Source organism: Oryctolagus cuniculus, chromosome 3 (assembly GCF_051225735.1).
Source record: "Oryctolagus cuniculus isolate XC-2025 breed Fujian yellow rabbit chromosome 3, ASM5122573v1, whole genome shotgun sequence".
Lineage (NCBI taxonomy): Eukaryota > Metazoa > Chordata > Mammalia > Lagomorpha > Leporidae > Oryctolagus > Oryctolagus cuniculus.
Window position 1 is genome coordinate 2,289,248 of NC_142869.1, and position 21,018 is coordinate 2,310,265.

General features: G+C 54.4%; 1 protein-coding gene and 1 long non-coding RNA gene across 7 annotated transcripts in view; one reads left to right on the forward strand and one right to left on the reverse strand.

The window, feature by feature from the left end:
• Positions 1–346: 346 nt before the first annotated feature.
• LOC149127239 (uncharacterized) lies at positions 347–2,658 on the reverse strand. The gene is made up of 2 exons (XR_016231322.1): positions 1,210–2,658; positions 347–515 (listed from the first exon to the last, which is right to left on the reverse strand). It is a non-coding gene; the product is annotated as an uncharacterized LOC149127239 (long non-coding RNA).
• A 121-nt stretch (positions 2,659–2,779) lies between these two features.
• The window catches only part of ILKAP (ILK associated serine/threonine phosphatase), a 35,874-nt gene continuing 17,635 nt past the window's right edge, over positions 2,780–21,018 (forward strand). The window contains exons 1-6 of one of the 6 annotated variants that reach the window (XM_051838240.3): positions 2,780–2,962; positions 14,917–14,982; positions 15,085–15,132; positions 15,443–15,499; positions 18,610–18,726; positions 19,887–20,013. In XM_051838240.3, the coding sequence (XP_051694200.1) occupies positions 2,908–2,962; positions 14,917–14,982; positions 15,085–15,132; positions 15,443–15,499; positions 18,610–18,726; positions 19,887–20,013 (470 nt within the window). In that variant the 5' untranslated portion in view covers positions 2,780–2,907. Of the gene's footprint in view, positions 2,963–14,916; positions 14,983–15,084; positions 15,133–15,442; positions 15,500–18,609; positions 18,727–19,886; positions 20,014–21,018 lie in introns of those variants that run through there. The other 5 variants (XM_070069965.2, XM_051838241.3, XM_089328819.1 and 2 more) reach the window with 5 other exon arrangements.

Consider the following 21,018-nt stretch of genomic DNA (forward strand, 5'->3'; position numbering starts at 1 on the left):
TAGACCGCCCCTTGACTGGATTGGCTGCCTTGGCTATATAAGCTGCTGTACCAACTGAAATAAACGAGTCTGCAGGCTGCTTGTCTCTGGCCTGCTTTGGGTTCCAGACACTCATGTAGGAAACCAGATGGAGTTTCTGGCTCCTGGTTTCTGCCTGACCCAGCCCTGGCCATTGTGGGCATTTAGTGAGTGAACCAGAGTTTTCTCTCTCTCTCTCTCTCTGTCTCTGTCTCTTTCTGTGTGTGTATATGTCCCTCTTGTTTTTTTTTTTTTTTATTTTTTTGCCACTCTGCCTTTCAAATAAATAAGTAAATAAATATATTTAAAAAAAAGACTTACTCTGTTCTTTTCTAATAGTCATTAATTATCCCAATTTCCATGGGTCAGAAATTCAGGCACAAAAACTGAATCTTCTCAAAAATTGTGCAATCCAGGTGTTGGCCACGATGGGAATCTCATGGGTCTCAATCAGGAAGATCCACTCACAAACTCACAACGTGGTAGCAGAGCTGTTTCTTAAAAAAAAAAAAAAGAAAGAAAAGAAAAGAAAAGAAAAGAAAAGAAAAGGAAGGAAGGAAGGAAGGAAGCTTACTTTTTTTCATTTGGCGGGCAGAGAGGTAGATCTTCCACCCACTGGTCCACTCCCCAAATGCCCACAACAGCCAGAGCTGGGCAGGCTGAAGCCAGGAGCCAGAGCTCCATCTGTGTCTCCACGTGTGTGACAAGGACCCGAGTACTTCAGCCACTATCTGCTGCCTGCCATGGTGAGCACAGCAGGAAGCTGAATCAGAAGCAGAGTAAGCAGCACTCGACGGCGGCAGTCCCATACGGTTAGCAATGTCCTGAGCAGGGACGCCGACCACGGTGCCAGACGCCTGTCCCAGAACTCAGTTCCTTTGCAGACTCAAGGACTGAGGGGGAGAGAGGGGGAGAGAGTGAGAGAGGGAGAGAGGGGGAGGGAGAGAGAGAGAGAGAGAGGGAGAGCGGGGGAGAGGGAAGGAGAGGGGGAGAGGGAGGGGGAGAGGGGCAGAGAGGGAGAGAGGGGGAGAGAGAGTGAGAGCGGGAGAGGGGGAAAGAGGGAGAGAGAGGGGAGGAGAGAGGGAGAGAGAGGGAGAGAGAAGGAGAGGGGAAGAGGGGGAGAGAGGGAGAGAGAGAGGGGAGGAGAGAGGAGGAGAGAGGGAGAGAGGAGAGGGGGAGAGGGGGAAATACCTCGACAGAGCAGTGGGCGTCTCGGGACAAACAGCTCGCCGTCTGTACACAGACTGGGGTTATACGGGAATGGGGTCCAGTTCTTCCTGCTGCCCCCACCCCTGTTCCTGGACAAAGGGTTTTCTGGGTGTGAGGTAAGACGCCTCCCGAGGGTATCAGACCGGGTAGCCCACGTGGTAGCCACGAGGGTCCGGGCAGGACTTTGTCATACTGGGCTGCCTTCCACACACACCACTTGCACCAGAGGGAATCTCGCGGCCACCTCAGGGTGTCCCCCACAGGCGGCCCTGGGACGGAACAGAGGGAAGCGCCGGCCCTGCAGGGAGGAGCAGAGAACGCGCTTCGGTGGGGTACGTGTCAGCTCAGGAGCTCCTGAGCCGTCCGACGGCTCCGCACTTATGCGAACGCGTGGGTCTGGAAGTGGAAGGAAGTTTGCGGCGACAGGTCATGTTCGGGGGGTGGCAATTCTGGCCAGATGGGGGAGATCACCCAAGGAGAGCACCCCGACTCAAGTCCTAAAGAAGCCCATCCGTTAGCGGTGGGCAGAAGCTGAGCCCACGGGAGACGGCGGCAGAGCAGCTAGCACATCGGGGAGTGAGGTCCCAGGAGCCAGAGGCCAGCTGGCAGATGCGCTGGGGTCGGGGTCCACACGCGCTCAGGACTGCGCCCAGCGGAAGCGGGGAGTCCCGGGCCAGCAGAGCAGAGACGGGTGACGCGAGGTGGAGGTGGGCAGAGCGGGCGAAGTAAGGAAACGCAGGCCACGCGTACTGTTGCTTCAGTCCTGCTGCTGCCAACGTGCAGATGAGAGGCGTGGGGGCGCCCGCCGGGAACACGCGTGTCGTCCGACGAGCCGGCGAACGCTCTGCGTCAAGGGAGCGCCCGTTCCCCGGGGCTCCTGCTGGATCTGGGGACGGCTTCCGGAAGGGGGCACCGGCATAGGCGTGATGGTGCCGCGGGAGGGCCGGGCGCCAGCCAAGCCTGCCACTGGTGGGCGCAGCGGGCACTCGGTAGCTCGCGGGGGGCTCGCGTGGGCATGTCCACGTCTGCTTGGCGGGGTCTCCTCTTCCCACTGTTAGTGCTGGGCACTCGTCTCTGCTCCTGATCTCTGATCCTGATGCTTTGTCGGCGAGAACGCCAGGCCCGCTCCCGCCGTCAGGGGTCCCCCCCTCGCCTGCTGCCCCTCGGACCCGGCGGTGGCCAGGTCAGGGGACGCCTGCTGGCCGTCCTAACGCCAGGCCGGGTCGGCTGCCCCGGCGGAGCCGACGCGACGCCCAAAGCCCCTCGAGGCCTTCCCGGACAGGAGGGGTCGCGACGGGGGTCCCGGAGCGCGGACACCCCCTTCCGGACGGGCCTCCTCCGCCAGGGACGCCACGGCCCCGACGGAGGGCGGGAGCGGACGCGGGAAGCAGGGGCAGCCCCGAGCAACCCCGACGCGCGTGCGCGAGCCCCGCCCCTCCCGCGGCCCCGCCCCCGCGCGCGCGGGACTCTGGGGCGGCCGCGCAGCGTCGCGCGCCGATTGGCGGCGTCCGGGGCCGCCCTCGGGTGACTGACGGCGCCCGGTTGCCCCGCCCCGCCCCGCCGCCCCGCCGCCCCGCCGCCGCCGCCGCCGCTGCCGCCGCCCGGGTGTGGAGCCGGCCGCGCTCGCGGGCTGCGCGTCTGCCCCGCCGCCGCCGCCGCCGCCGCCGCCGCGCCTCCGCCATGGACCTGTTCGGGGACCTGCCGGAGCCCGAGCGCTCCCCGCGGCCGGCTGCCGGTAAGCGGCATCGCGCCTGGGCGGCGCGGAGGAGGAGGAGGAGGGCGGGCGGCGGCGGCCTGAGGCGGGAGACCGCGCGGCGCTGCCAGGCCGGGACCCTCCCGGAGCCGGCACCGCGCTCCGCCATCTTCGCTGCGCGGGGAGGCCGCCCGCGAGGGCTCGGCCCGGGCCTGGGCGTGTGCAGCGGCGCCGGCCGCCCGTGCTGGGCGAGCCCACGCGCGCGCGGCCGTCACCCGGTGCAGTTCGGCGAACCCTGGGTCTTCTCGGGCGAGCCGTGGGGCCGGACCCGAGCGCAGCCCGGAGAGCCTGGAGCCGGGCCTCCGCGCCTGCGTGAGGGCCGGGGCCGGGGCCGGGGCCGGGCCGGGCCGGGCCGGGCCGGGCCGGGCCGGGCCGGGCCGGGCGGCGGGAGGCGGCGGGAGGCGCCCGCACGCCTGGCCGAAGTTAGGTCCGCAGGGTGCCGGCGCCCCGCGCCGCGGACAGGCGGGCGTGGTGGCGGCGGAGCGCCCGGGCCAGGGCCTTGGGGGAGCCTCGGGCCTCCGCGTCGCCCGCGCGCAGCCGCGGGTGTGCGGGAGCCGTGCGTGGGCAGCCTTCGCCGGGCCGATTGCAAGTCCTCTCTGCCCGCTGCTCCAGCAATGGCGCGGCGGCTCCGCTGGCACAGAAGCGTGGAAGTAGCTGCTCGCCCGCTGTGGATCTGCCTTGGGCCCACGCGGTTGTGGTCGCGGGTGGGAAGGGTCTGTGCAGGCAGCCTTGTCGGTGGAGCAGAACCTGCGTCTCGGGGCGCAGTGTGCATCCGCTGGCGTGCCCGTAAGTCTAGCACTTTCATGGTGTGCATGGGAGATGTGTTTATTTGAAAGAACGACACAGCGTGTGACAGGGATGGAGGTGTCTGCTGTCTGGCTCACTCCGCGGATGCCCACGAGAGCCAGGGCTGGGCCAGGCCAAAACCGGCAGCCCGGGCACTGCCCACCCCTACCACGAGGTTGGCAGAAACCTAGGTACCTCCCGGGCACCGTAACAGGAAGCTGGGGGGAAGCCGAGCGGCTGGGCTTGGCACTGGCCTCCCCTGTGGGATGCGGTCTCCTGTGCCAGCTTCGCCCCCTGTGCCACAGCACCCTCCCCCTGTATAGTTCAAAAGTCTCCATTACTTTTTACTTAAAATTAATTTGAGTCTGCCTGGGGAAGTTCCTCTTGACATGACAAAAACCTAACAACTCAAAGTTACAGAGAGAGGGAGAGAGAGACAGGTCTTTCATCTCTTGGTTCACTCCCCAAGTAGCCTTAATGGCCAGGGCTAGCCAGGCCAAAGCCAGGAACCGGGAGCTTCTTCTGGGTCTCCCATGTGGGTTCAGGGGCCCAGACACTTGGGCCATCTTCCACTGCTTTCCCAGGTACGTTAGCAGGGAGCTGGATCGGAAGTAGAGCAGCCAGGACTTGAGCCGGTGGCCATGTGGGATGCGGGCATTGCATATGTGGTGGCTTTACCATTGTGCCACGGCGCCGGCCCCTCAGAGTTGCACAGGTTGGCACCTAGGTTGCCACCAGATACAGGAGGGAGGGCATACCTGGCCAGTTGTGTAGTCTAAACTCTGCTCCAGAGCCTGGCTGAGGTGCGAGGGTGTAGAGGGGCTGCACCTTCCCCCGAGGGGCGTGAGTGAACGGCCGCCTGCCCGCTGGGAGGGTCGCAGGCCCCGCCTGGATGCGGGTCGTTTTAAAAACAGCTTTAAAACAAAACATGCTTTCAGACTCAGAGACCAGAAACTGAGGGCTTGGAACTAAAATGAATGACGGGATTGGTATCCAAAGTTTTCCTGACCGCTAGCTGCAGTCAGTACGGTGAGACTTGACAACTTAGAAGATCATTTGAACGAGAACAGAATCTGGTTTCACATTCTTGTGAGAATTATGATTTTTTATTTTTATTTATTTGAACGGCAGACAGCCAGATCTTGCATCCGCTGGGTCACTGCTGTCCGCAGCAGTCAGGCTAGCCCAAGCTGGAGCTAAGAGCCCCCCACCGTTGGGCCTCCCCCGTGGGTGGCAGAGACCCTACCACTTGTGCTGCTTCCCGAGGTGTCCATCCGCGGGAAGCTGGAATCAGAAGTGGAGTCGGGATTTGAACCCAGCGCTCCAGAGTAGGATGAGGGCATCCTGAGTGACACGGTACTGCACCAGCTGCAGGGCCATTGTGATTTTCTTTCCATCCGCTGCTTCACTCCCCACATGGCCACAACAGCCAGAGCTGCGCCGATCTGAAGCCAGGAGCCAGGAGCATCCTCCAGGTCTCCCACGTGGGTGCAGGGGCCCAAGGACTTGGACCATCTTCTACTGCTCTCCCAGGCCATAGCAGAGAGCTGGATCAGAAGTGGAGCAGCTGGGACTCAAACCGGTGCCCATATGGGATGCCGGCACTGCAGATGGTGGCTTTACCCGCTACGCCACAGTGCCAGCCCCCTGTTGTGAATTTTCTAAAAGTTTATATGAAAGGGAGTATGACACAGAGATAGGGAGATATCAGTCTTCCATCCACTTGTTCACTCCCCAAAATACTGGAGCCATCACCTGCTCCTGGTAGGGTGTGTATGGCAGGACACTGGCCCAGGTGCCCCATCACAGCCCAACCCACTGCAGCATAATGCCTGCCGCCCACAGTGATTTATTTATTTATTTATTTATTTATTTATTTATTTTGACAGGCAGAATGGACAGTGAGAGAGAGAGACAGAGAGAAAGGTCTTCCTTTGCCGTTGGTTCACCCTCCAATGGCCGCCGTGGCCAGTGCACTGCAGCCGGCGCACCGCGCTGATCCGATGGCAGGAGCCAGGTGCTTCTCCTGGTCTCCCATGGGGTGCAGGGCCCAAGCACTTGGGCCACAGCAGAGAGCTGGCCTGGAAGAGGGGCAACCGGGACAGAATCTGGCGCCCCGACCGGGACTAGAACCCGGTGTGCTGGCGCCGCAAGGTGGAGGATTAGCCTATTGAGCCGCGGCGCTGGCCCACAGTGATTTTTTTTTAAAGGAATTTATATACCATACTATTTTTTTTTTTAAGATTTTATTTATTTGAGAGTTAGAGTTACACACAGTGAGAGGGAGAGACAGAGAGAAAGGTCTTCCATCTGCTGGTTCACTCCCCAGATGGCTGCAACAGCTGGGGCTGTGCCGATCCAAAGCCAGGAGCCAGGAGCTTCCTCTGGTCTCCCATACTTCCTCAGGGTCCAAGCACTTGGGCCATCTTCCACTGCTTTCCCAGGCCACAGCAGAGAGCTGGATTGGAAGAGGACAGCCGGGACTAGAACCGGTGCCCATAGGGGATGCTGGTGTCACAGGCAGAGGATTAACCTACTGCTCCACTGCTCCAGCCCCCATACTTTGTTTTGATAAATCCTATTGATCACTTGGAAGGAAGGACAAGGCCAAACTGTTTCCATTCTTTCTCCCTCCCTCTTTTCCTTCTTTCCTTTTTTTTTCTTTTTTAAGATTATTTGAGAGGTAGAGTTATAGACAGTGAGAGGGAGAGACAGAGAGAAAGATCTTCCTTCCACTGGTTCACTCCCTAAATGGTCACAATGAATGGAGCTGCACCAATCAGAAGCCAGGAGCTTCTTCTGGGTCTCCCATGTGGGTGGCAGGAATCGAAGTACTTGGGCCATCTTCTGCTGCTTTTCCCAGGTAGCTGGATTGGAAGTAGAGCAGCTGGACAAGAACTGGTGCCCATATGGGATGCCAGCATTGCAGGTGGTGGCTTTTCCTGCTAGGCCACAATGCTAACCTTGATAAATGGTTTTTTAATTCTCGTGAGAAGCAGGGACTATAAATTTGTGCTAATTCAGGGAATAATAAAAGACCTAGTTCTTTTCTTTCTTTCCTTCTTTCTTATGATTTATTTATTTATTTGAAAGTCAGAGTTACATAAAGAGAGAGATCTTCCATCTGCTGGCTTACTCCCCAAGTGGCCTCAATGGTTGGGGCTGTGCTAGGCTGAAGCCAGGAACCAGGAGCTTACTCCAGGTCTCCCACATAGGTAGCAGGATCCCAAGGACTTGGGCCATTTTGGCTGCTTTCCCAGGCCATAGCAGGGAGCTGGATCAGAAGTGGAGCAGCAAGGACTTGAACCAGCGCCCATATGGGATGCCTGCTGCAGGTGATGGTTTTACCGTTTATGCCATGGTGCCAGCGTGAGACCTGGTTATTTTTACAATTCCCAGGAAGACTCAGGAAGTGAAATGGGGATGTTTGGTTTCAAATCTAGCCTTTACCTATTAACTCTACCTTCTCGGGCTGTTCCTGCATCTGTAAAGGGTGCTGTGTGGACAGGAGCGCACAGCACCCTGCAGAGCACAGAGAAACTGTTATCTACACATGAGCTGTCATCTGAGCTGTCAGCTGTGACAGCTGTTAAACAGGAGAGCAGGGCCGGTGCTGTGGCGTAGCGGGTAAAGGTGCCGCCTGCAGTGCCGCATCCCATATGGGAGCCGGTTTGAGTCCTGGCTGCTCCACTTCCGATCCAGCTCTCTGCTATGGTCTGGGAAAGCAGTAGAAGATGGCCCAAGTCCTTGGGCTCCTGCACTCGCAGGGGAGACCCGGAAGAAACTCCTGGCTTGAGATCGACACAGCTCTGGCTGTTGCGGCCAATTGTGGAGTGAACCAGCAGATGGAAGACCTCTCTCTCTCTCTCTCTGCCTCTCCTTCTCTCTGTATAACTCTGACTTTCAAATGAATAAATAAATCTTTAAAAAAAAATTAGAAGGACAGCAAACAACCCTAAAAGTGTTTCATAAAAGCACCCAGTCGGGGCTGGCACTGTGGCATGGAGGGTTAAGCCGCTGCCTTGTTGCTGGCATCCCATACGGGCACCAGTCCAGAAGAGCTCTCCCCGCAGGATTCAGCTTGGCCCAGCCCTGGCCGTTGCAGCCATTGCGGCCATTGCGGCCATCGCGGCCATCTGGGGAGCGAACGGGCAGATGGGAGACCTCCTCCCCCTCTCTCACTGTGACTCTGTCTTCATAAAATAAACCTTAAAGAAAGAAAAACATCCAGTGTCCAAGAAGAAGGTCCCAAATTAGTGGATTTTGTTCTTTTGATTTTTGTTTTTAGTATGTCGCCTAATGTTCTGACTCTCAAGCCTCTTAGATTTTTATGATCTAGAAAGAATGCATTAGATGCTTCCAGTCATTGTGCTAAAGTAGTAGTTTACATTCCAGTCCTTACAGGCTTTGGTTGCTGAGTGAATCAAACTTTCATAAATTAAAAGATGATTTACCTAAGAGAAACAGGCTTGTTCATGGGACTTTCTATGTCATGCCCTTAAAAATGCTCTAAGATGGACAACCGTACTTCATAATTCATACGTTATTTAGAGGTGTCTTGATTTTGGGTCGGTGCTGTGGTGTACCAGGTTGGGCCGTGGCCTGCGGTGCTGGCATCCCTTATGGGTGCTGGTTCGTGTCCTGGCTGCTCCACTTCTGTTCCAGCTCCCTCCTGGGGCATCTGGGGAAGCAGTGGAGGATGGCCAGGTTCCTGGGCTCCTGCCACCCTTGTGGGAGACCTGGAAAAGGGCCTGGCTGTGGCAGCCATTTGGGGAGTGAACCACCATGTGGAAGGTGACTCTCTGTGTTTCTCCCTCTCTCTGTAACTCTGCCTTAAAAAAAAAAGTGTCAAGAATTTTCAGCCGGCACCACGGCTCACTAGGCTAATCCTCAGCCTGCAGCACCAGCACCCCGGATTCTAGTCCTGGTCAGGGCGCGGATTCTGTCCCAGTTGCCCCTCTTCCAGGCCAGCTCTCTGCTGTGGCCAGGGAGTGCAGTGGAGGATGGCCCAAGTGCTTGGGCCCTGCACCCCATGGGAGACCAGGGGAAGCACCTGGCTCCTGGCTTCGGATCAGTGCGGTGCGCCGGCCACAGCGGCCATTGGAGGGTGAACTAACGGCAAAGGAAGACCTTTCTCTCTCTGTTTCTCTCTCTCACTGTCCACTCTGCCTGTCAAAAAATAAAATAAAATAAAAAAAGAATTTTCACAGTAAATTGTTTTCACTTTTAAGTTTATTTATTTGAAAGGCAGAGAGAGAGGGATCTGTCTTCAACTGTTGTGACCTCCAAATGCTCACAATAGCTGAGGCTAGACCAGACTGGAGCCAGGAGCCAGGACGTCCATTCTGGTCTCCGCATGGGCGGCAGGGACCACGTCCTTGAGGCACCGTCACTGCTGCCCCCCAGGATGTGCCTTGGCAGGAAGGGGACGTGGAAGCAGCCCTGGGCGTGATCCCAGGCACTCTGCTAAGGGGTGCTGGCATCCCCCTCCGGGCCGCTCCCGCGGTGCAGTGTGCGCCTTGCCTCACTGTCAGAGGGTGGTTCTTTCATTTGTTTGGTTGCTGCCCCAGTACATTTAAAACTGACAGTGAGACATCAAGAACTAAATACATAACTGCATGGAAGGCCGTGAAAAATATTTTCTTCAGTGGAGATCTAAGCATAAAATAAAGATATTAGAAGAAAACAGACTAATCGTAAAACTTTGGGGTTGAGCACGAAAACTCAGGACATCAAAAATTAAAATTAATTTGTAAAAGTTTAAACTTTGGAGGACAAAAGATACTACAAAGTCAAAAGACAAACTGAAGGAAAATAATTGCAGTGAACATTACTAGGATAAATATTCCTAATAAATGAGAGGTTCACAAGATTAGTAAGAAAAAGCAGATAACCTATTAGATAAAGGGTCAAGGGCTGAGTCCTGTCAGCTTAAAGGAGAAGGAAATGGTGCCACCTATCAGAGGAGACAGTGCCCAGCTTCCCCAGGCAGGAGGGGAGCTGTCCCCTCAATGAGGGGCCGTCTTCCCCGCTCATGTGAACAAGCTGGTTACAATTTGGTGAAGATGTATAGAACTGACATCCCCCCTACTATGTGGGGAGTGCAACTGTTGCAAGGTCCGAGCAAGGCAGGTTTAGCTTCTGTCAAGTGTGACTCGGACCCCCTGGGACCAGCAGTCCTGCAGATCACTCATAATGGCTAATGGCTTCATTGTGGCAGTCTCGTGTGAAACTAGGCAGCTGGCTGCCCATCAGGAGCTGTGCGGTGAGTGAGTGTGGTTCCCACACAGAACAGAGCAGGACTGGCGGGGAGTGGATCACACTCAAGTGTGTCACCCTGGACGTGCCAGGTGGGCTATGTGATCTGTGATGCGTGTAGAATGCTGTGGAGAGAATGAGCCTGCCTCTGCACAGTCCAGATCGTGCATGTGTGTGAACAGGTGTGAGGAGAATAGTGGAGGTGGTGGGAGATGAGAGGAAACCCCTCCTTTTTCAGCAGTGCTCTGGCGTTCAGAAAACACCTACAGTGCCTTTGTACATGGAAAGAAAACTCGGGAATTAAAAACTTACATAGAATTTTTAAAAAGATTTGATTTGAAAAGTGGAGCAACAGAGAGGAGAGACAGAGACAAGTCTTTCATCCGCTGGGATAAAATATTTTAAGGTCTATTATTTTCCATAGCAGCCTCTGGGTAACGAGTGACCAGTTCGAGAGTGTTTTTCTCTGCGTGGTATTTCTAGTTTCTACCAGAACTAACTTCAGGATGCAGAACGGGGCTGGCGGGGGGGGGGGGTTTGCTTTGATGATTCACTGTAACGAGAAAACATTTTCAGTTCTATTTTCTTTAGAATTTTTTTTTTTTTTGACAGGCAGAGTGGACAGTGAGAGAGAGAGACAGAGTGCTGTTGGTTCACCCTCCGATGGCAGGAGCCAGGTGCTTCTCCTGGTCTCCCGTGGGGTGCAGGGCCCAAGCACTTGGGCCATCCTCCACTGTACTCCCTGGCCACAGCAGAGAGCTGGCCTGGAAGAGGGGCAACCGGGACAAAATCCAGCGCCCCGACCGGGACTAGAACCCGGTGTGCCAGTGCTGCTAGGAGATTAGCCTAGTGAGCTGCGGCGCCGGCCTAGAATTCTTAATGTTTAGAACCTGGGGGCTCTATTCCAAAGTATGTCAAGTTCATACTTTTTCCAATGATGCAGCCCCTAAAATTTTGAATTTCTGTTCAGCCAAAATAGAAATGTAAGTTTTGGACTAATCAGAAATTTTCTTGTGTAATATCTGTGGCCATGGGTCTAGTGTTGTGGCATAGCAGGTCCTGTATGAGTACTGATTTGTGTCCCTGCTGCTCCACTTCCAATCCATCTCTCTGGTGATGGGTGCAGGGGCCCAAGAACTGCTGTGGCTTTCCCAGGCCACAGCGAGAGCTGGATCAGAAGTGGAACGGCTCGGACTTCAACCTGTGCCCAGTGGGATGCTGGCGCCACAAATGAGGGCTTTTACCTACTACACCACAGTGCTAGCCCCATAGTTAAGTCTTAAAAAAAAAAAAATCCAAATGCAGACTTCTAAGTTGGATCCTTTTAATGATGCAATAGTCATTCCCAGGATTTATAGAGGCTCTCGATTATTACTGTGGGATCATTGCAAGGTAGAAAGGGATGCTCTTTGTGAAGTTCCTGGGAGGGTGCCTGCTTGCGGACCAGTGTGGCGCTCACCAGGAGCATGGCCCGGAAACAGGCTCCACTCCTCACAGCTCTCTGATCTCGGGCAGCTGTCTCGGCGCCTCAGTTTCCTAATCTGAAACACGGGTGCCTACCACGTGTGACTAAAGTGAGGACTGACTGAGTTGAAGGGAGTCGCACCCTCGAGATGGTGCCTGACAGTCAGTGGTATGCCGTCCTTCGCCTTTCTTACTGCAGCCGAGACAGTGTGAGATGGCCTCATTGTTTCTCACTGAAGTGCCTCATGTGGGGGTGTTGTAGAACCCAGTGCACAACCAGCCAGATGTGGTGGAGGAAAGGGTGTTTGCAAAGCCCAGAGCAGGGAAAACAGGCGGCTTTTGCTCAATTCCCAACTCTCGAGAGCCACAGTGAGGAATCTCGCAGGTGGCAGTCGGGGTTGAGGGGTGTTCAGCTGCTGTGCCAGTTGGTCCAGTGTTCCTGGCCCACCCTTGATTGGTCAGTGATGGGACAGCTAGTGTGTCTGTTTAGGAGTGGGCTCCAGTCAGATGGTAGCTACTTTTTGCTCAATTCCTGGGAGGAAAAATGCTCAAGGCCTAAAATCAAGATATTATGGGACCTAGGCCAATCTGAAGCCAGGATCCAAAAGCGTCTTCCAGGTCTCCCACTCGAGTACAGGGCCCAGGGACCTGGGCATCTTCTCCTGCTTTCCCAGGCCACAGCAGAGAGCTGGATGGGAAGTGGAGCAGACAGGTCTTGACCCGTGCCCATATGGGATGCTGGCCCTGCAGGCGGCGGCTCTACCCGCTGTGCCACAGCGCCAGCCTCCCACCCTCTGGCTGCTGCTTGAGCTGTCGTTTACTGCCTCCCAGGGTGCACTTTACTAGGAAGCTGGAATCAGAAGCTGAGCTTGGACCCAGGAAGTATTTGCAGTTCTTCAGTTTGCGATACTGCTCAGGGGTTAGCATCTGTGGTCTTATTTGCATGTGAGATGTACAGCAAAAGGGTTGCTGTTGGGTAGCTCAGAGATTTCTGATGAGTTTTATCTACTTCTGACCTAAAGGGCCCTCAAGAGATTTCTTTCTTTGGTGTTTATAAATTTTATTTAAAGTTTTTACTTTTTTAAAGAGGAGAATCAATACCCAGTCATTTCTACATAAAGGCAACAGGGAGATAGAAGTGAACCTCTGAGGAATATAAACTTATTGTTTTCAGTGGATTTTTAAAAGGTTTTGTTTATAATAGAGTGATGGAGGGAGGGAGAGCGAGACAAAGGTTGTGGGGAGACATAGAGATCTTCCATCTGCTGGTTACTCCCCAAATAGCTGTAACAGCCAGGGCTGGGCCAGGCTGAAGCCTAGAGCCAGGGACCACATCTGGATCTCCCACATGAGTAGCAAGGGCTTAAGCACTTGGGCCATCCCCCCAGGCACATTAGCAGGAAGCTGGATCAGAGTGAAGGACCTGGGACTGTGGAACCAGCATTCTGATATTGGTTGCCAGTGTCACGAGTAGTGACTCAACCCACTGTGCCCATAACACTGGCCCTGTGAATTGTTTTTCTTAAAGATTTGTTTGTTTATTTGAAAGAGTTACAATGATGGAGAGAGAGAGAGGAGAGAGATCTTCCATCTGCTGGTTCACTCCTTAAATGGCTGCAATGACCAGGGCTGGGCCAGGCCAAAGCCAGGAGCTTTTTTGGGGTCTCTCACATGGTTTCAAGGGCCCAAGCACCTGGCCCATCGTCCATGGCTTTTCCAGATGTGTTAGCAGGGAGCTGGATTGGAAGTAGAGCAGCTGGGACCCGTATGGGATGCTGGCATTGCAGAGGGTGGCCTAACCTGTGAGTTGGATTTTAAACAAGTCCATTTTCATGCTGGGACTCTGAGGAGTGTCAGAGGTGAGACGGTGCCTCTGTGTGGTCATTGTGTTGACTTTCATCTCAGCCCTTTGTTTTCCTCTGTTCCTGTGGACATTTTGCATATTTTACAGCATGAATAGAATTTTGAGGGAAATCTGGAGCATAAGAAATAGTGGATAAATTGTATGTTTAAAAGGATAATTGAGCATAAAAGATCTAAGACATACTTTGGAATGTGAATCTTCAGGTTTTTAGATTATAAAAAAAAAAATCCACTGGCTTTCTCCAGAGGCTGGCTGCCTTTGATTATCTAACCCCCCTCGATTTGTCCATAGAGGTTTTTTGAATCAGCTGCTGCCCTGGGGCTGGGGACACCAAGTTACAATTTTTTTTTTTAACAGAAAGTTACTGAGAGGATGTTTAAAAATCTGTAGATCTTTTTTTTTTTAAAGATTTATTTATTTATTTGAAAGTCAGAGTTGCACAGAGAGAGGAGAGGTGGGGGGGGTGTCTTCCATCCGCTGGTTCACTCCCCAGTGGGCTGCAACGACCGGAGCTGCGCTGATCCAGAGCCAGGAGCTTCCTCCGGGTCTCCCGTGCGGGTGCAGGAGCCCAAGGACTGGGTCATCTTCTGCTGCTGGATCAGAGTGGAGCAGCTGGATCTCGAACCGGCTGCCATATGGGATGCTGGCACTTCAAAGGGTTTCTCTATTTCTGAAATCTGTCTTGAGCTACCGAAGTATTGGTTTTTGGGGTCTAGAATCTGATTTTTTTCTTTCCAGGGTTATTGTTTATTTATTATAATTCCACGAATTATTTATTAATTTATCTACTTAAGGGGAGAGGGACTCTCATCTCCTGCACCTTCCCCAAATATCTGCTTGAGCCATGGGCCGAAAGTGGGAGCCGGAACCCAACCCAGGTTTCCCACGTGGGTGGCAAGGAACGGCCCCCTTGAGGCATCGCTGCCTCCCAGGGTCTGCAGTGGCAGGAAGCCGGAGCCAGGAGCTGGTGGCAAGGAACGGCCCCCTTGAGTCACCGCTGCCTCCCAGGGTCTGCAGTGGCAGGAAGCCGGAGCCAGGAGCTGGTGGCAAGGAACGGCCCCCTTGAGTCACCGCTGCCTCCCAGGGTCTGCAGTGGCAGGAAGCCGGAGCCAGGAGCTGGTGGCAAGGAACGGCCCCCTTGAGTCACCGCTGCCTCCCAGGGTCTGCAGTGGCAGGAAGCCGGAGCCAGGAGCTGGAGCCAGGCGTGGTGCTCTGGTGTGGCACTTGGGCGTCCCAGCCGCCAGATGTCCACCCTTAAGGACAGACTTTCATATATGAGTAGTTGACATTAGCTTTCCTCGGAATACCCGTCAGCCCTTAAAATGCCTGTTGAGATCTCATTGGCTGCTTTTATGTTTACTGTAATTGTTGGAAACAAATGTTCATATTAAATAACTGTCAAGAACATAGTTTTAGAATGAATTTTGTCCAAAGGGACAGAACATTTGTTAGAAAAATCTAACAGCAAACTTGTCTCAAAGCGTGGGAAACCGCTGCGTCTTTCTTGTTGGAATTCATCCTGGACGAAGACCGTGTGTGCTCTAAACAGGTTTCTGTGTTTCAGGCACCGAAGCCCAGAGGGGACCCCTACTCTTTGATGAGCTCCCTCCGGCCAGCAGTACTGACTCAGGTACAGTCTTCAGGCTCTCCCAGGTGTGTGTCAACGTCTCTGCTCCTCCTGGGATTGGAGTTGTCTCAATCTTTCTCCCTTTCCCCCATTTTCAACACACAGATGTTTTAGGTGTTGGACTGTCTTTAAGTTTTGAATCCATGGCGTCAGGTAAGGCAGAAAAATCTGCTAGTCGTTAGCCCTGAGAAGTGCTGCCTGAACTGCTGAGCAGTTTTCTCTGGTTCAGTGGAGGATTTATTTTTCTGGCTGAAGTGAAGTTGACTTTTTAGGGCAGGTTTTCACTCCCTTTGAGGTGCGAGGTTTTAGCATAGGTTCGAGATACTATTCACTGCAGTGCGAGCTGCCACTGGATTGACACGAGTCTCGAGTTGTTCCAGTGCCTTACGTGGGTGTCCTGTGGGCTGGATTCTGACGCTGAGCCCCAGGCTGCGGGCTCACTCAGTGTTCTGCTGTGTTTCAGGGCCAGGGGGACCTTTGCTTTTTGATGGCCTCCCACCTGCTGGCAGTGGCGATCCAGGTAAGAGGCAGGAAGACGCTTCAAGGTGCTGGCTTACTCCTCTGTGAAATCCAGGTATTGGTGTTAACAGGATTGGGGTAGCGTGAAGTCCTAGCACGCTAAGGTTTATTAAAGCTAAATAGGCACCATCAGCTGGAAGCAAACAGGTACTTCCATACTACGTCGCTCCTGGTGATTGTTCAACTTCGGTTGAAACTAAGAATTACGAGTTCAGTAATGGACTCTGACTTGTGTTGTTAACATTTTAAAAAAATCACAGTCTATTACTCTGGTTTACCTTATGTTCCAGGACAGATTAGGTGTATCAAATGCCCTAGCATGGGCTCCACCTGCTCCTGCAAACGTTAAACTTTCCTGTTTGTGTCCCAGTTAAGTGGCAGGGAAGAACAGAACAGTCTTCTGTGTTGTTACAGCAGCTCGTCTTATTTCTGACAGCGTCCCCCCGCTGGGGACAGCTGAGTGTAGGAGGTCCTCTCTCTGGTGTACAACTTTCCTTTTCTGGTCAAAAGAACACCTTTTTCCCAAAGTATTTGTTGTTGCTGTTGTTCAGATTCATTTATTTATTTGGAAGTCGGAGTTACACAGAGAGAGAGAGAGATCTTCTACCTGCTGGTTAACTCCCTAGATGGCCACCATGGCTAGGTCTGGGCCAGGGGAGCTAGGAGCTTCTTCAGGTCTCCCACTTGGGTGGCAGGGACCCAAGCACTTGGGCCATCTTTCGTTGCCCTTCCCAGGGCAGAAAGCTGGATCAAAAGTGGAGCAGTCAAGATCCGAACTGGTGCCCATATGGGATGCTGATGTCACAGGAGGCAGCTTAACCCCCACACCATAATGCTAACCCCTCAAGTTTTTTCTTTAATTCATTACCATAAAATCATTGGAATCAGTCTAGAAAGTATAGATTAAATTGGTACACTTCTTGTATTTTAGAAATAGTATCAGTCATTTTACTTAAGAATCCTCAGGGGCCAGCTCAGTGGTGTAGTGGGCTAAAAAGCCTCTGCCTGCGGTGCCAGCACCCCATATGGGCTCCAGTTCATATCCTGGCTGCTCCTTTTCTGATCCAGCTCTCTGCTGTGGGCTGAGAAAGCAGTGGAAGATGGCTCAAGTGCTGGGCCCCCTACGCCTGCAGGGGAGACCCAGGAGAAGCTCTTGGCTCCCGGCTTTGGGTTGGCTCAGCTCCAGATGTTGCCATTTAGGGAGTGAACCTGCAGGTGGAGATCTTTCTCTCCGTAACTCTACCTTTCAAATAAATAAATAAATCTTTAAAAAAAAAGAAGAATTCTCAAAACTATAGACCTGTAACAAAAACTTACAGTGTTCTGAAACTCAAAGTTTAGCTTGAAATCTTCCCAATAAAGACAGTAATCTTAGGAGGAAGTGTTGTGGGGTAGCTGGTTAAGCCGCTGCTTGGACAACCTCATCTCATAGCGGAGTCGTGCTGCTTAATGTTCTGGCTCCTTTGCTTCCGATCCTGCTTCCTGCTAACGTGCTGGGGTTGTGGGAGACAGCAGATGGTGGCCCAAGTGCTTAGGTCACTGCAACCCACGTGGTAGACCCAGATGGCGCTCCTGGCTCCTGGCTCCACCCTGCCCCACCTGGGTATTGCAGCAGCACATGGAAGACCTCTTTCTTCCCCTCTGTACAGATAAATTAATCTAAAAAAGAGTAAGACTCTTCATTATAGTAACTTAATATGTGCAAACAAAGCCCGTAATCGGTTTAATGAAAGAAACAAAGATTCAGCATAGCTGTCGGTTGCCCCAGGACAACAAAGCCACACACTGTAATGTAGAAGATTGACATCTGCTATTAGCAAGCTTGATTTTGAGGGGTGTATATAGAGAGAGAATCTTGCATTCAATGTTTTGTATTTCTTGAGAGAAATGACACATTTTTAGCAGACAAGAACCATTTATAAAAATTTACTATGTTATAGGCTATGAAATAAGTCCCACTAAAGAACCTGCTTCATTTGCAGCCTGCATTCTTGGCAGTATAATTTGCTTAGAAGTCAGCAGCAAAACTCTTCAGGTTTCTTTTGGGATTCAAAGAAAGGAATGTACCTTCACACACACATGGGCCGCCTGGACCCCAGGCAGCAGCTGAGGGAGAGGCTGTGGAGAGAGTGTGCTGGAAACCTCGTGGCCTTTCCCTGCGAATGCGTGTCACATGGCTGCCGCATCTCCCTGAGGGCAAGGCTGACTTTAAATAGATGGCAGGGAGAGCTGCTCTGTGCGTAGGAAGCCCCGGCCCAGACAGGTCGTCTACGAATGCTCTAGCGCCAGGCTCCCCACGAACGTGCATTGCGTGACGGCGAGAGGGCAGCCCCCTTTCTGGCGGCACCCTCTTTCCCAGGACGAGGGGCTCCGCACCAGACCTGGGTCCCGGTGCACGGCGGGGGTGCAGTGCGAGCCAGGGCGAGTGTGTGGTGCAGCCGCCAGCAGGGACGGCAGGGGACTGGCCATCCAAGCAAGGCTGGTTTCTTCCTGGGCACTCAGATATGTGGCAGCCAGCGGGGGCACGGGGAGCTGTTAGACACTTGATGGGGCAGGTACTGGGACACGTTCTTTGCACACAAGGTGTCTCTGAGGGGACGGTGTTCTCACCTGTGTACTGGGGAGGCCCCAGGTGCTGCAGGCCCAGCCTTCGGTCCTTGTCTCGTGGCGCGCACACCGCCGCTGCCTTTGCTCGGCTCCGAGGGCACAGGCACCCCTGCGCGAGGGAACACCTGCCGTGGCCTGGTGGTGTGCAGTTGGGAGCAGTCCTTAAAGCTGACGCCTGCTTTCATGTGTGCCGTTTCTGAACTTCCCCAGGTGTGGCAGTTGTGTCCCCATTTATCAGTAAGGACCTGCGGAGGTACAGTCTCCGTGTGCTACCGGCCAACAACACGTGTGTGTGTTGATCACTGAGAGGCCTCGTTCACAGGCGCTTCCAGAGTCAGTCTGACGGGCTGGATCCCTGCCTGTGTAGCCCCGCCAACCCCATGCTGGGGCCTAGCCCCGACCGTGTCTAATGCCAGTGACTGCTTGAGATGCCGTTCCGTCCGCGAGAGCCGGGAAGGACTTTCCGCCAGTCTGCAGCTGTGTGTCCGTCTGCCTCCATTCCAGGTTCCCTTGCCACTTCCGTATCCCAGTCGGGGAGGAGTGACGGGAAGGGAGCGAAGCGGAAGACCTCCGAGGAAGAGAACGGCAGCGAAGAGCCTGTGGAAAAGAAAGTTTGTAAAGGTTTTCAGACAATTTGAAAACAAATGTACTAGACTCCGCAGCTTAAACGGCCCAGAGCAGACTAAGCCCCGCTTTCCAGTTAGACCCCGTCCTGTCCTGTCTCAGCCTCAGCAGTGGGCAGGCCCCTTGCAGCTTCCCGGGACTGCCTGCGCTTCCTTGTGCATGTCTCTCCGGCCTCTGCTCAGACAGGAGGCCTGCGTCTCCTCGCTCAGGAGATAGGAGTCGTCTTAGCTGTCCTCAGAGAGCCGCTGGGTTCCTGCCCTCGGCCTCTGAGCCGGCCTTGCTCACACCTGCTGGTTAGCGCTGAGTCTGACTCCGCCTCAGGCGGCCTCCTGTGAGAGCTGCGGCTGGGGAAAGCAGTTGAAGTTTGGAGTCAGTTTTGTAACTTTTGAAGATTTGTAAGGGAGAAAAGGGTATCAAGCACAGAGAAACCGTTGTGAATTTTCATGTATTGCACCAGACTGCTTTGTCCCTTGCCACTGCGGACCTCAGCAAGAGGTGCAGGCCGCCCGGGGCTCGCCGTGGCTCGCAGAGATGTGCCCTGAAGCTTGCGTATCGCTCCCCAGGGCACAGCGCTTACAGAGGGCTCCTCGGTGACCCCTGTGGCTCTCAGCGTCAGAAAATGAGAACACAGCGAAAGCGTAAATGGAGTTAGTTCTCTGTGGGCGGTGATCCTCTGTCCTCTCTCTGTTGCGTTAAAGGCAGCCGATGCTATCATTCGTTCCTTCTGCAGCCTCCGGCGTGGAAGTGCTGCTTTTCACAGTGCCCACAGGGGCACGAGCACCGACTCCCCGGGCTTGCACTTGCTCAAGACCTGTTCTGTCCTCGTGAGGTTGTCAGCACTAGATTTGCACGTGGTCCTTTTCTGACTTGAGCTCCTCTCTGGGAGGGGCACACTTCTTGCCCTGGGGCTTTGGCTTGTGCCAAGTCAGAGGGAGCGTTCTGTGTCTCTGGCTTCCCCCTTGTGTGGCCCCTGGGTCCAGCCTCAGAGAGTCTGGCCTGTCCAACAGCACTCAGCTTTAATGAAAGACTTGCACCTCAGACACTGCCGAGTGACTCAGCCGTAGCTCCCTCTCACTTGCTCTGGGACTAGGACTCCCGGAGGGCCGGGCACAGTTTTGTATTGTTTTTTTTTTTTGGTGGTTGTTCTGTTTCCTTAGCCTCGTCGGTGATCTTCGGTCTGAAGGGCTATGTGGCCGAGCGGAAGGGTGAGAGGGAGGAGATGCAGGACGCCCACGTCATCCTGAACGACATCACCGAGGAGTGCAGGCCTCCGTCATCCCTCATGTGAGTGCACATGCTCCAGCAAGCCTGCGCGGCGTCCGCTCCCCCTCCCCGCGCCCCGCCCCCCCCGCACCCCCCCCCCCCCCCCCGCTCCCCAGCAAGCCTGCGCGGAGTCCGCTCCCCGCTCCCCGCTCCCCGCTCCCCGCTCCCCGCTCCTCTGTTCCGAGTGCTGTTTTGGACTATGTAGTCGTGTTTAAACAACGACGGACATCACTTGGCGTTGCTCGGTTCTGCGTCAGTGGTTCCTGGCTGGGGTTGACTGTGTCCCTGAGAGGCATTTTATCCGTGTCTGGGGAACATTTCTGTTGTCACAGTTAGGGGAGGAGGCTGCTACTGGCATCTGATCGCAGCCTTCAAGCCCAGGACAGCTCCGCCACAGCTGTCAGCAGTGGCTGCAGTTAGGAATCCTGCTGAACGGGGAGTGACCACAGCACGAGTCCTCAGTGTGTGTCCCTCCTTGCCTCACAGAGCAGCTCTGGCGGGACTGGTCTCCTGCGACCTGGAAAGTAGGATTAGAAGCCACCAGTTCAAGTCTGGCAGTCACTGGAGCTAGTACCGATAGTCAGGACACAGAAAGAGCCAAAAAGCAGAAATGTGCCGGGAAGAGGGACGGTGAGATGCTTCCATCAGCCGTGCTGCCCGAAGCCTCTGGGTGGGCTCCTAGGCGTGGAGAAGTCAGTCGTTAAGTTGGCTGTTCACACACTTGGTTCTTATATCATACATACCGTGACTATGTGATACTCACTACCTACTATGTATCACTGTAAGTTAGACCCGTCGGCCCCTGCACAGTGCACTGGTGCTGTTTGTGCTGATGGCTTTTGTCCAGTAGATGCGGCCTGATTGTGATGCTGCAAAGGCGTGGCTGCCACAGACTGTGCACACGCCTGCGTCTGCGAGGCTACCGCTGTGCCTAGGAACTGCCGTACAGCGGGAGAGGGCCCCTGGGACCTGGGGGTGCAGATCCCCTGGGGTGCATGTAGCTGAGAGCGCATGTCATATCTACAT